Source organism: Egretta garzetta, unplaced genomic scaffold (genome assembly GCF_000687185.1).
Source record: "Egretta garzetta isolate BGI_Z169 unplaced genomic scaffold, ASM68718v1 scaffold30, whole genome shotgun sequence".
Classification (NCBI taxonomy): domain Eukaryota; kingdom Metazoa; phylum Chordata; class Aves; order Pelecaniformes; family Ardeidae; genus Egretta; species Egretta garzetta.
Window position 1 is genome coordinate 4,637,568 of NW_009258383.1, and position 14,069 is coordinate 4,651,636.

Consider the following 14,069-nt stretch of genomic DNA (forward strand, 5'->3'; position numbering starts at 1 on the left):
TTACTTGTGGCTTAATTTTATGCAGGCACAAACACCTTGGTTCAACACGTTTTGCCAGAGACAGTCTTGACTGTCTTAATGCAACAGAGTCCTCATTAACAGGGACCTGTGAAAAAGAAAAATGCACACATGCTCTTTTGTCGTTGGTCATTCATGAGCAGTCCGATGAAAACTGAAATAAAACATAAATCCCAAGGTGGTGTGGAGCTGGTGTGGAGACACGGGTGTTTGAATCACACAGCTTATGTGAATTATCCATCTTGAAGAACATTACACTCCACCTTTTGAATGAAGTTTCATTAATGTGGTGGAAAGCTCACACTTTCTATTTGTTCTGCTGTGGCTGCTGAATTTAGCACTACCTCCAGTGCTCACCCCCAAAGCAAACACCTCTGCGGTGGTGATTTTTCCTTTTTTATCCAACTATATAGCAGTACAGGCGACTAAGACAATGGTTTCCAAGAAGCTCGTCAGACTTGCTTGGACAGTTCTTTCTCCAGGCAAGGGCCATCAGGAGAGATTGGTAGTACTTTGCTGGCTTCGTAATGCATTTGTCCCATTCATTTGGAGTTCTGCATGCAAAAATAAAAACTCAGATCAGGCCTCAGAAGTGATAAACGCTCATTTGCATGTTTCCTCCTAATTTTGGCACTGTCTGGTGTACTGGCTGTGTTTCAAATGTGCACTGAGAAGATTTATCACTGGTGTCTGTTATCTTGTTCTCAAGACATGGATGTGAAATTTGCCTTCAGGCACTTAGTACTGGAAATATGACTTTATGTTTGTCCCGTCTAAAAGAAATTATTAACCTGAAGTCATAGGAGTGGGAATCTCAGATGACAGGAAAAGAGATCTTGTCATTACTATGATGAAAGACTTCCTTACTCCCAATCCAGGGTGTGCTTCTGTGTTGCTTTAATATCAGATTTTAAAATCCCCGCTCAACTAAGACTGCATCCCTTAGGCAGCAACAGCATTAGTCAGGCCCAGAAGGAATCCCTTCTTCATGCAGTGCTGTGAAATTTCAAATTTCAAAATATAATTTTGTTCCAAGTTGAAAGTAAACTCCAATGTACTGAAACTCCACCTCAAATAAAATTATGATTATTTTCCAGTCTAGTCACTCAATCCGTGTATGTTTTAACAAACCCAAAATCTTTTCGTTTTGATTTACTTCATCTCACATTTTAAAATAGTCTAAAAGTAAAAAAATATGAGAAGTACTTTTTAACAGAAAGCCCCTAAAAATCCATCCAGAAACTGTGAAAACAAGCCATTTTGATACTGCCAGAACTGTCTTTTTGTCTTGCTTCTTTTAGTCTCCCTCCCCTTCCGCAAAGCAAGTGGCACCATTTTGCAAAAGACTACGATTTTCAAGAGCTGCACCTTTTTGACGGAATATGGCTCCGGTGTTGCTGGCTTGTGCAATTGGCTCTAGATGGAACAGTCAACTGATGCAAAAATATAATGTGCTTTGAATTATCGCAGCAAAACGCTTCGCTTGCGGTAAATTCATTGGCATGTATGCACGTTGTGTTTCCTCAGATCAGGATGACAACCTCATTGCTGGCTGGCTTGTGGCATCCCAAGTTAACACATGTAAACTCCACAGCTGTGCGCTGTGTTACAACCAAAAGGACGCAGGGGCTGAAGCCAGAAACTTCTTTCTTCTGTTGTCCTCTAAAAAAAAAAAACCAAACCAGTCTATGCAGAGACACCTTGTCAAGTGAAGGACTGCGAGGTAGCATAACCCCCTTCATTCTGTCCCCATTGTCATGCGGTTCTCCTGACTTTAACGCCCCCGTCTGTAGCCGAGAGCTCCTGAAAGCTGGCTGAAGAGAGGGTTTTTACAGTGTTTTGGGAAAAAGGGGGAGATTTTTATTTACAGGCAGCCTGCTGTACGGCCCTTCAAAGAATCCATTTTCCAAAGTGTGACAGGTATAAAGTAGCCACAGAAGTGATTTTCCTGAGGAGGCTGAACTGGGAAGCGGGAAAAGGGAAGCATATTCCAGTGAGTGGCTGCGGTGCAGTTTAATCTTCCCATGCACCCCAACTGCAGATGCAGTCTGCCTGTTTGGATCATCCGAAGCTACTGAAATCTATTGAGCTCAAGCACAGAAAAACATACCTGATCCGCCGAGCTGCAGCGGATAAGCTGGGCTTTAACCATAACAATTGGGAATTTGCGGGGCGGGGACTGGTCTTTTGGGGGTTTTTTTAATTAGTGTCTTACAATCCCAAGTTCCCAGAAAAACCTTGAAGTGTTCATCTGAGAATCCAAATCAGAGGGCGTTTCTGTGTCAAACAGGTATCTGCAGGTGGGTATGGCTCTCGGCGTGCACAAACCCCTGATTGCAAGTAGGGGATTTTTGATATCTGCTGCAGGAAGACTGATGCCAGGGAGGCTGGAGAGGGGCCAGGAGGAAGGAAGAGGCCTTCCTGGGGGGTCGGGAGGCTTTGAAGTGTGACCCCGAGCAGAACCGGGGTGGGAACGGTGGGAGCGGATGCGAAGGACAACCGGGGCGGGCAATGGGGTGTCGCGGCCACGGAGGCAGGGAGGGGAAGGCAAGGGTCGGGGACGAGGGCGTGCGGGCAGGGAGGCTCCCGGCAGCGGGGACAGCAGCGCTGGGAGCTGGGCGCTCACCGGACAGGTTGCAACAAGCGGTTGGTTGGAGGAAACCGGCTGTGTTTTTTTAACAGCTGGTTTGACATAATGAAGGCTGAGCAGCCTCCGAAGCAGCCCTGATCACGTACCCTGGGGGGGGGAGCAGTGGCTGAACTATCAGCCTAGGAATCAGGAGACCAGGGTTTTATTCCAGCAGCAGCAGCTATTTCAAGAGTGACTTTGGGCACACAGCTGATGTGCTTGCACCTTGGTTTCCCCACCACCAAAAGGTGTTGCTCACCTCGATACCCCCGAAACTGAGATGCTAGAAGCAGAAGCCTCTCCTCTCCCAGTGCTGTAGGACAAAACCACTGAAATTAAAACACGGCAAGTTCAAAACTGTTGGAGGGAATTCCTTTTTCACATATGCTGATGCAAATCAGGGCTAACATCAGTGACTAAGGTGAACTGGCGTCAGTGGGAAACAGAATTAAGTGGGGTCTGTTCCGTGCCTATATAAGTAATAAGCATATACTCATCGAGCCCTGACCCAGCCATTCTTCTGTAGGTTAATTTTTTAATAACACAGATTTTTTGCCTGCCTTTTTATAGACAGATGTTGAAATGAACCTTTGCTCATTTAAAATGCATTTGCCATATGACTAATGGTTATTTTTAAAGTGCTGAGCAAAGTGTGTGCATGTGTGTGTCAGGGAGACAAAGAGAAGGGGCTCCGTGTATTTGCTGTGGTAATTGTTTATGAATATAGTTGTTTTTTCCAATTATCCTTTCCAATTGTAATACATTGGCAGTCTTGTCTTCATGTCTCTCTGTTGAGGTTTGTCTGTAAGTGTAGAGATTTATCCTTTCAGATATTTCAGTTACAAAAGCATATGCTACATCTTAAGCGTTGATTTTTATTCATAAAGTGCCATGGAACAGAGAGAGAGAGATTTGTGGGAAAGATGGAGTTAAAGGTTAAATGATGGTCATGCAAACACCTACATGGCCATACGGCTAATTTCAGGGCCTTAGACCAAAATAGTACTTCATATCCAAAAAATAAAGGAGAAAGTCTGAAAGGCCAGAACTCATGCTAATGCCTGCATAAGTTAAGCCCAGAGTCAGGGCTGGACAATTTGACCTAAAGCATATTAGTGTGGCTTTACGGACAGAGGCACAGTATGGAAATGGAGAATTAATTTCTTCCACAATAGCAAGATTTTGTAATCTTGCCCAAGCAAAAGCATGGTGGAAAATACAAGAGGTGGCCTGTGGAGTATAAACTCATTTGCACTTGGAATAAATGAGTCTACAAGTGAAGTCCTAGCCCCTATATGTCAGCAGTAAAAATCCCACAGACTTTACTTGGTCTCCTTTTTACTTAGGGCTTTAAGTATCTAGTGCCCAGCTGAGGCAATGGTCTTCTGTGACTGACCTCCAAATCAGGCACCGTGTAAATGCCAGATACATCATCTGTGTGCGTGTATGTGTGTGTGCGCAGAATATGAAAGCAACTTTTGTTTTACAATTGCTGCTGGTGCCGTAGGTTGTGGGGACTGGTTTTCATTAACATAGTTAGGCTTTTGTGATTTAACACTACTACATGATCTGAGTGTTTGAAAATGACTTGAGCAGGCCCAATCCACAAAGTCTGCCACCTATCTCAGTGCCCTTTCCCAGGGCAGGAGTCATTTCATGCTGCTGGCACGATGTGATTTCTTCCAGCACCACGGCAGGAAGAAATCCTTACAGGTTTCAGAGGTTGTGGAAACCTGCATGGTTTAGCAACCCCTTCTTCATCCACAGAAATGAAGGGTCTCAGTTGCTTTCTTTCTCTAGGATAACACCACTGCAGTTAGTTATACTGTAGCAGGATATTTTAAATTTATGCTATTTGGTTTCGGAGCTAGAGGTCCGTAAATGCTGCTGTAAGGCTTCTGCTGTTCAACCATTATATCATGTTGGCGTTTTTATTTGAAGGCCCAACCATGGCCAAGAAAAGGAAACTTGTGTGCTTTTCTTTTTGCGATACATCTTCCAACTGGAATATTTTCAAGCACAATAGAACTGAACATGAGCTTTGGGGAGGGAGGAAGAGGAGAAAAGGGAATCAGCTAGAAGAGATGATGACTCCAGTGGGGTACTCTGCAGTTTCATTCTCTGGGGACTGAAAAATGCTTTCAACTAGCATGATGTTGCAACAGTCCAAAGGAGGAGAGAAAAATCCATGTCTGGTCTAGACCAACCAGAAACTAAAAACAAGGGACACTTTGAATTCTGAGACTCTCACCACAACTGAAAACTGTGCTCAGGCCAAGTAACTGGAAAATCAGTTTCTTGGGTTAGAGAAATGCTTCCCTGAAGAATCAGAGGCAGCTTTCCATTTTTATTGGTAAAGAAATGGTTATATTCTGGAGCATTGATTCTAACACTTGAACCGGTGCAAAGGTTTGCAGTCAGGGCTGTGAAGAGATTTGGATAGTTTCATATGGAGCTTAGTGAAATGCCACAGTAAAACAAATTTTTCTGTGACATTTTCTTGCCGTTTGGCTGCAATAGTCTATCATTTGTCACAAAATGGAAAAATAAGATCTGTCTTCATAATGTACCAAAAAGAAGTCTGCCTGCAAACACGAGTCAAGAAAAGGCATAGAGACTGGAGCTCGAGTGGTGAAACCCTAGATCAGCAGATGGTTATGAGAAATGGTATACCAGGAGACCTGAGAATCCCCCAACCAGGAGTATTTGAATGTGGTAATTGTTAAGGAGAGCTTTAAAAAGAAATGTTGAGTAAAAATTACTTACAGGGTGCTTGTTTTAAGAGGGAAGTGTAGTAAATTTCAGGACAATTTTTTAAGTGGCAATAGTACAGGCACAGCCTATGCTGTAGGCAAAATAAATTTTCCGGACTAAATGACTGCTCTCAGTCAGTCAGGCTACAGTGTTTGTTTTCAGGGTGAAATATGTATTTCCTTCATTGCACTGGTAGAAGGATGGCTGAAGCCTGAGAGGAGGACTCCAGGGATCTGGTTGAAATGCCCGGCAATACCACCTGCTCCTTATGGGATGAGGGGTGAACTTTGCAGAGATTTGCATTGCAGAACAAGGGATAGGATCAGAAAACCCTTTGGGGATGTGACAGAGTGATATGTGAGTAGTATTTCATATTGCAAGAAACAAGAAAATGTAGGGGTTTTTTCTCTTAGTCCTGCACTTTTAAAACTGGTGTATTATTACTAGTCTGCTCACTGTGGAAGATGTTAGGCTAAATATAGAATCATAGAATCGTTCAGGTTGGAAAAGACCTTTAAGATCATCAAGTCCAACCGTTAACCTAACCCTGCCATTCCACCACTAAACCACGTCCCTGAGCACCACACCTACCCATCTTTTAAATACCTCCAGGGATGGGGACTCCACCACTTCCCTGGGCAGCCCGTTCCAATGCCTGACAGCCCTTTCGGTGAAGAAATTTTTCCTAATGTCCAACCTAAAACTGCCCTGTAATGGACAGGAGAGGAAAGCAGCACAGCATGGTGCAGAGTACTGCTGTGCATAACTGGCACGATATGCACAGTAAGCACTGTGTAGGGTGCAGGAGTTGGCCACGGTGTGTACTGACTATATGTTAATTCTGGGGAAAACTGCCCTGCAGTCTTCTGGATTAAAGTGATATGTAAGTGCCAAACATCATCTGTATTATTTTATGATTAAATTTTAAACCAGTATTTTCTTCAGAAAGATTGAGTCAATGTACTTGAGTCTGATAAAAGTAACATGAGTTCCTATATTTTATCAATGTGAAGCCTCTCTTTTACAAAAGAGCAACACAGCACTTCAAGATAACAAAAAATCAAGGAAGTTTGAAGGTGCTAGCCAGACCGTTCTTGTAGTGCTGTGATTTATTCTTGCTCTTGCAGAACTGCAGTCAAAGAAGATACAGACAGAGCATTTTTTTCAGATGATTAAAAAAGCTATAGATGCAAAGTGGAGGAAGAATGTCATGTGCTTCTGTTCAAGTCCTTCGGGTGCTGTGGCCATAGGGTAGTTCCAGACATTCATTCATCCAATTTTACCCTTTCTTTTACTAATATTGCCTTTTCATCTGACAGCCATTAGAAAACATGACTTCTCTTAGCTCATAAGGACAAGATGATGCGTTGGGAATGTGCCATATCAGGGATAGGGAAGTCTAGAAGGACGACCTGGAACTTTTTAATGTTCCTGCTGTACTCATTTAAGTATCTTTCTGCGTAGAGGGCAGAGATACCTTGCATGCATATGATTCTTGCATGCAAATATGCTTGCAAGCTCAGACTCACATGAAATTCTCATCTGAAATTCGTTGCCTGTTGCACAGAGCTTAGACCAAGATTTGTTCACCTCTGTTTTTTCAGTATTCAGCAGTGAGCAGTCTTCCCTGCTTTGGTGAACTGAAATACATTTTAGGAGGCTGCTGCCTATTGCCAAGAAGAGCCCGCATGCAAGAATATTTCCATCTGGGATGACTAACATGTGCCCAATGTACGTCCAGTCTCACATCCCACTCTGCAAACAAAATCCACTGATGAATTAATTCTCTTCTTGCTTCAAAGGGCAGTCAAAAGATGAAAGTGAAAAACTGGACATATTTCAAAAAATTACATTATATGAAAAATAGGTCATTCAGCCAGATTGCAAATCATAGATTTTCAAGAATGTGAAATGTCAAGCAGTCCTATTTGAAAAAGTATGTGTTTCCTTGCTTGTTGCATATTTTGCTAGTGATGGAAAGAACGTGTTCAAAAAGGAAAGACAGTGTTTTAACTCCTTCTTGGGATAGCGCCAACAATATTCAACTTGTTTGATCCAGGCTTATGTCAATATAAACACGATGTGTTTTTCCTTGCTCAGTTTGTAATGCTTTCATAACAGAAACAGCAAAATTAATTTGAACAGTTGTAAATATAAAAGTGATGCAACAGTTTCTGGTATTTCACAGTTGCAAACATCAAGTCTGCTTCTTGTGAAGACACTTGATTTTATTGAATGCGTCATATGCATGGCTGATCCTTCTCGTGCGCTGAAGGAATGTCAATGCTGATATAAAACCCCATATAATAACCCACTGGCTTCTCATATATCAGTGACTCAGGCAATAAAATATATAATTGTGATGCTAATTAAATTGCTATTTTAAAGATATGTCTTTAATAAAGGGTTTGTTTGTACCTCCCCAGAATTAAAAACAGAGCTGTCAGTCTAATGCAGTATAGCTGTCAATACTTAAAACAATACCTAGAAGCTGCAATTTCTTAGCTAGTCTCAGAGGTACAGGTCTGAGGAGGTGTAAATCCTCCACCCAAGATGAATGCATAACATGCTGCCTGCTGTTTAACCGGTGGTACATATGTTAGCAGAGCAAAGGCCTATAATTACATAAATCCTCCAAAAAATTAGCTGTTTAGTAAACTATTTGAGCAGTACCAGTGCTAACTCCCTAAAACTGGCAATGCAAAACTCAACCAACAACGAAAATGTTGACCCAAGCAAAACAGTATTCATCTCAAGAATTAAAACCCTAAGCCCGTGTCATGTGCAGTCCTTTCAGATGTAATTATTGTATTCTAGTTTGTCCTGAATGTGCCCAGTATGTTTTTCCATGCTATAAAAATAAATACAGTGATTTAAAGCCCTGGAAAGCCCAAGTAGGTAATAAATAGTCCAGCTCTGTAGAAATGCGGGGTCTGACTTTCTGAGATCATCTGTGCTCTCTGTGAACATTTTGTCCAATTCAGCACATCTGGGCATTTCTTCTGCAGGTGCCAGGGGCTTAGCCATGTGTTTACAGGGCTCCCCCCTCCGTTTACTGCGACTGCAAAGTGGCAATCCATCCTTGCAGGGGCCAAGGGGAAGGCCAGGCATAGAGCAGCCTCATTGGAGCTAGTAGTTGGGCAACATTTGAAAATTAGTAGTTTACATGCAGATTACACAAAACCAGGTTTGTAGGGAGAGCTCATATTTTTTTATTGGAGCAACTTCTGTAGCTGGAAAAAACAGGCAAGCTTCTAGACAGACAAGACCACTTCTGGTCTGGAGCAGAAGCAGGAGTGTTCAAAGCTAAGTGCAAGCTGAGAACAATTGCTCTGCTTTTACTTCATCAAGTTAAACAAAATGCTGTTAGGACTGATTGGCCACCTCCTAGAGCCTGGAGAGTCATCAAATTCCAAGTTAAGAAGAAACAGTATTTGGTCCAGCTATGTCAGTATGTATTAATCCCACACATGGCTCCACCAGCTTCAGCAGATGAATATCTTTATCCTAAGCATTTAATGGTCATTTCCATTGAGGAATTGTTTATTTACAGTAAAAGGCAGGGTGGCCTTAGTAGGCAGGACTCTAGGCTGAAACTCTGAAGCCAACCCTCTATTCTTCACTCAGCTGTTGGTCTGCTGAGTGATCTACAGCGAGTGGGTCTACCCATCAGCTTCTGCGTGGCAAACGGGCATAATAGAACTGGCCTCCTTGCAAAGTCCTTTGAGATCTACAAAGGAGAAGTGTTACCCAGCAACTATACACTTCTTCATTACTAGCTCTTTTTCATGTGGTTCTTTTAATAGACTTTTGGGTTCTGATTTAGATCTTCCGAACAGGGTGTAACACTGCTGGTGCTAGTAGCAACTCTGCGTTTGCCAAATGTGACTAGAAGACTCCTAATACTGTGATGTAATTAAGAAGTTATTTCTCTCAACTACACAAGGTCAGATATGCTCTTAAATAGGGCAAGGCTATTTCTGTTCAGGAACCAACAAAGTGTCTTCATTTCCCTGGACAATTACTGCAATGGCACATCCAGTCTGAGTAGGCACATATGGAAACAAATAACCATATAGATGCTCACAGATTCTCTAATAAATGTACCATAAATGCTATCTTTTTCACATCTAAGTAAAACACTAGAAAATTAATGCCAAAGCATTTCCCCTTATTCTGTAATGTATGTGTATGTGCAGAGTCAAATTTACAAATGCATACCCATACTTAGGGACAATAGCAAATTTATGTACTGTGAACATGTGTAAGAATGTATACACTGGCATTAAATAATGTGCAATATCAAAAAAAAAAAAAAAAAAAAAAAAAAAAAAAGAAGAATCTTACAGATACTTGCACTTGGGCAACATTATGTTCTCCAATATAGTAAGGAAGAATGTCAAGGAAAGGTCTTTAAAGGACTGCCAAAGGATTCTCAATAACCATTCAGGCTGCAAAGTCGAGCAGCATTGGATATTCCAGAATGCAGGTTTCCTGGGCATCCTTAATTAGCCCTTCTGAATACACATGATGATACAATTTTAATTACACAATAACATGTAGCGTTTTTTTCCTTAACAGATTCTTGTTTCAGCCAGTCAATGAGGCATCAGTTTTTTAACCCTTCTGGTTTTTACCTTCTTCCATTTGGTGCTCTGGCCTCAGATCTCACATTAATGCGCATGGTCCAAGAATTACACTGAACACAGGAAACATTAATCCCTTTCCAAGCTTTTGTTTCTCTGGTGCTCTGATGACAGCATCTTAATATGCCCCAAATTCTGATGAATCTGCAACACATCTGTGCAGGGTGAGAACACTGTTATCTTCACAATATTATTGTCATCATGCAAAAAACCCAAAGCACAGGGAGAAAAAGGACAAAAATGCCAGAAGGACAACTTACAGCAAAAGCTGAAAGAGAGATGAGGGAGCTTGCTTTCACACGCGAAGCATTTCCCTAGCACTTTCTCCACTCAAAGCACAGGCCCAGTTGACTTCAGCTCTCAGCACTTCTGCATTTCAGGCCCCAGGTGTCTCTTGTTGAGCACCCAGAAAATGAGGCCAAGCACTCAAGAGGGAGGAAATTCCAGAATGATGTCATCATGCCTACACGTGGGGAGAAGGAAGGAGCTAATCGTGCCCAGGCAATCCAAATTCTGGCATTTGCTAACATTTTAGTATTTGGCTCACAACCATATCGTTCTTTTAGCTGAGTTTCTCTGTGTATGCATATACGTTTCTCTGTAAATAAATAAGGACATCTGAACTGTGTCTAACCTGCTAAAAACTCTTACACTGCCTCCCTAGTAAAACTAATTTATTGATGTGTGTGCCCTTGGAAAAAAAAAAAGGCATGGCATGCATTGTAATAACCTTTACTTATTTTTCCTGCTGCAATTAAATCCAGGGAAAGATAGGGAAACTTGGTTTTGATTGCTCCCAGAAGAAGAAGGGAAGTAAAGAAGATCTGCCTTAATAGGTGCTGGAGTATCAATACAGCCCCTGGCTCCGGCTGTGCCTCAGCCATTCATTCCGTCTCTGCTTTAGAAGCAGGAACAGGCAAGAGGCAGGCAAACAATTTGGCAACCAAAATCCGGGGGTTTGTGGACTTCTAGGGGACAGGGATAAATTTGCTTCACTTCAGTCTGAAAACCTGCTACTGAATCTGGAGTTTTACATTTGCTACATCGTCCCTATCCATTAGCAACTCAGGCATTAAAAAGCATAGCATGCTGCCTTAAAAATCCCAAGATTTTCAATTAAATACTCATTTATTTTTGCTTTGCTTCCTTCAAGTCTTCTCAAACCATTCCCCTTTTGAAACTTCCCCTGCACAAGCAGACAGGTTGGAAACAGGTTAAAAATGGAAGCTGAAATCCATATGTAAACAGCTGGCTCCAAGAGCTGCTGCTCTAGGGAATGAAAACTTGTAATGCAAGACTCACAAAACTCTTGTGGGAGTTGGCTTCATTAGGTATCTGCCATAAGCGTGTCTGTGTGCATATATCTGTACACCGTTGCGATCCTATCTGCGTCTGCACATGTACCTGAGGTTAGCAGAATATTCACTCCCTGCTGCCAGGCGCTCCTCTCTCTTCTCACACTTCTCATCTGTTCTTTGAAACTGGGAGTGCCTCTCTCTTTCATGCATCCCCATCTCCGCTAGCGCCGCAGACTGGTGGCAGAGGGACATTTGCACCCCTCCAGTGTGTGCACGGCAGGTGAGCGTTTCTCCCTGACTCGCTGCTGACTGTGTCGGATGTTATCTCCCTTCTATATAGGGTACCCAGGGAAATGTAATTGCCCAGTGAGGCATCGAAGGGAGGCAATGTGAATACCCTAGCTTTGCCCCCCTCCGAGCGGCTGTTTCCTCTCATGCTCTGAAAAATCCGTGATTAATTTGGTTAATGGGTGGCATTACTTGTGCTTTTAATTCTGGAAATGCCTCCCCATCCAGGCTGGGAAGGGAGGAGGCTCCCTTCCCAGCCTGGGGAGCACATGGTTATCCCTCCTCCCTGATGACCGGGGAGCCAGGCTTTCCGTCTTCTCACCGCAGTCACTAGCAGTAGGGGGAGCGATGGCAGACCTTATGCCAAGATTTCCTCTTTTTTCCCAAGAGGGAAAAGCGTATCTATCCACGCTGAGACACTTCCTTATTGTACGTAGCTAAGCCGTGCTCTCCAGCCAAGATGTCAGCTAGCAACATGCGCTCTGTGGGCTTCTGGGGGAGAAGTCCTAAGGCAGGCAACGTGGTGGGAATAGTATGGTGCCTGTTACATTATTGAAAACAAAATACAGCTGCGTGTTACTGTTGGCTGAATGCAACCTGTCAGCACCAACATCTCCCCGAGAAGCCAGGGCTGATCGCAGCCAGCCTTCGCAGGAGAAGGTGCCAGTAGCCGAGCAGTTGGAGAAGCATGACATGTTGCCCCCTGCCCACTTCCAGGCCGTGTGAACACGGTGGCGTTAGAGCAGGGAGTGTGCCTGGAGAAGCAGCACATCGCGAGGAGCCATGTGGTGACAGGCAGATTGCTCAGAAAGCCCCGAAGGAACCGCCGTGGTTTTGCTGATGGCTGAACGCCCTGGGGCTGGGACAACATGCGTTCTCTCATGCAATGGACCAACCCAGGGCACCAGTGATGCTGCTTCAAGCTCCATAATCATTCCAGAATAATTCCTCCAAAGCCCCAGATTTGCTTATCTTAATTGTTAATTACTGTAACTCACTTTTTTAGGACCAGCTTTATTTTCAGTCTTCATAGCTCGCTGAATCTGGAAGGCTGAGCATCCCTACCCTCTCAGGAGCATGAGTGGGTTGGGTGCCGGCCCTGGGCACTGGAGGATGAATCACGTTGCTGTAGCTGGGAACAAGTAATGAGGGTTAGGTAGGCTTTGAGCCGTTTTGGTGCATCACTGTCTTTCCAGCTCTGCTTGTATTCTGTTTTGGTCTGGACAATCAGAACCCTTCAACTTCAGGCAGACATCAAGGAATGAATGGTTTGCCCTCCTGAATAAAATGAGAACATGTGAGTGTGGGGAGAGAGGGGAAGGGAAAGAAAAAAAAAGGAAAGAGGCATTTGCATAGGTCAGGAAAGGTCATTAAAACATCTGGCAGTAGTAACTGACATGTGTCAAATTTTAGTGTTCATTAAATTTGTATTAATGCAAGAATGGTTCTTAAGCTCCAAATGCCACTTTTGGTTGCCGTGTTCCTCCAGTTGATGGTGATGACTTTTCAGAACTGTACCATGCTTGTTTGCTTGCTAGTGGCATCTGACCTGAGGTCAGATTTCTATTTAACCCTTTCCTGTAGGTCAAAAGACAAATTAATCTGGTGAGAATTGAATTGGAAATGAGGTGTCTGGATAGCAGGTGTCCCAACCGTGGAATAGCTGCCAGGCTGAAACACGTTTGCATCTGTTCTTATGCCATCCAAGAAGTCATCTCCGAGGTCAGGGAGATATTCAGCCGACATCTGAGATGGGAAGTTGCCACAGGGAGCACAAGTGGCAGGTGCCCTGTGTTAGCAGATTCCCTTGCAGTCCGGGGGGAAATTCCCGAGAGCGTCACTTTGAGTGTAAATGTAGACGTTTCCATTTATTGTGCACTTTGCTTTACCCGTGTTTACTACCAGTTTATAATCATAAAGAAGATAGGCTATTTCCCTCCCCCTGGGGGAAGTGAATCTCACAAATCTTTTTCTTCCTTTTCTTTAGAGGATGAAGATGATGAAGAAATGGTGGAGCCAAAAGCACAGGATGACTTGGAGACAGAAAATCAAGACCAGAAGCAGGAAGTGAAAGAAGGTACTTTAAAAAATGAAAAGGATTTTGTTACAGCTTTAAAGGACTGAATCCTGCAAGTAGTTATTCCCATGGGTAGTTTCCATTATTGAGAACACTGTGAAATCGAAACAGTCACCAGTTTTATTGATTCAGAACCACATGAGTGGTATAAAAGCAGAAAATTGTATCCCAGTGACCCAGCTGGTAGGTCTGAGAAGCTTGTGAAAGGGACAAGACTTCGACTGTTTAGACGAAGCAACATGTCCTCATAATTTGGGAACAAAGTAGAGATTCTTGGATTCCAGGACTGGTGCTTACTTGTCCTCTGACTCAAATAGCCTGCTTACATGAAAGATTTAAAACGTGGATGCCAGGCATTC

At 43.2% G+C, this 14,069-nt stretch overlaps 1 protein-coding gene across 4 annotated transcripts in view; it reads left to right on the forward strand.

Moving 5' to 3' along the window:
• DYNC1I1 (dynein cytoplasmic 1 intermediate chain 1) overlaps positions 1 to 14,069 on the forward strand; it is a 176,820-nt gene that overhangs the window by 74,906 nt on the left and 87,845 nt on the right. For all 4 annotated transcript variants that reach the window (XM_009641943.2, XM_009641959.2, XM_009641950.2 and 1 more), the window contains one exon: positions 13,621 to 13,710. In XM_009641943.2, coding sequence (XP_009640238.1) covers positions 13,621 to 13,710 — 90 coding nt within the window. The remainder of the gene's footprint in view (positions 1 to 13,620; positions 13,711 to 14,069) is intronic.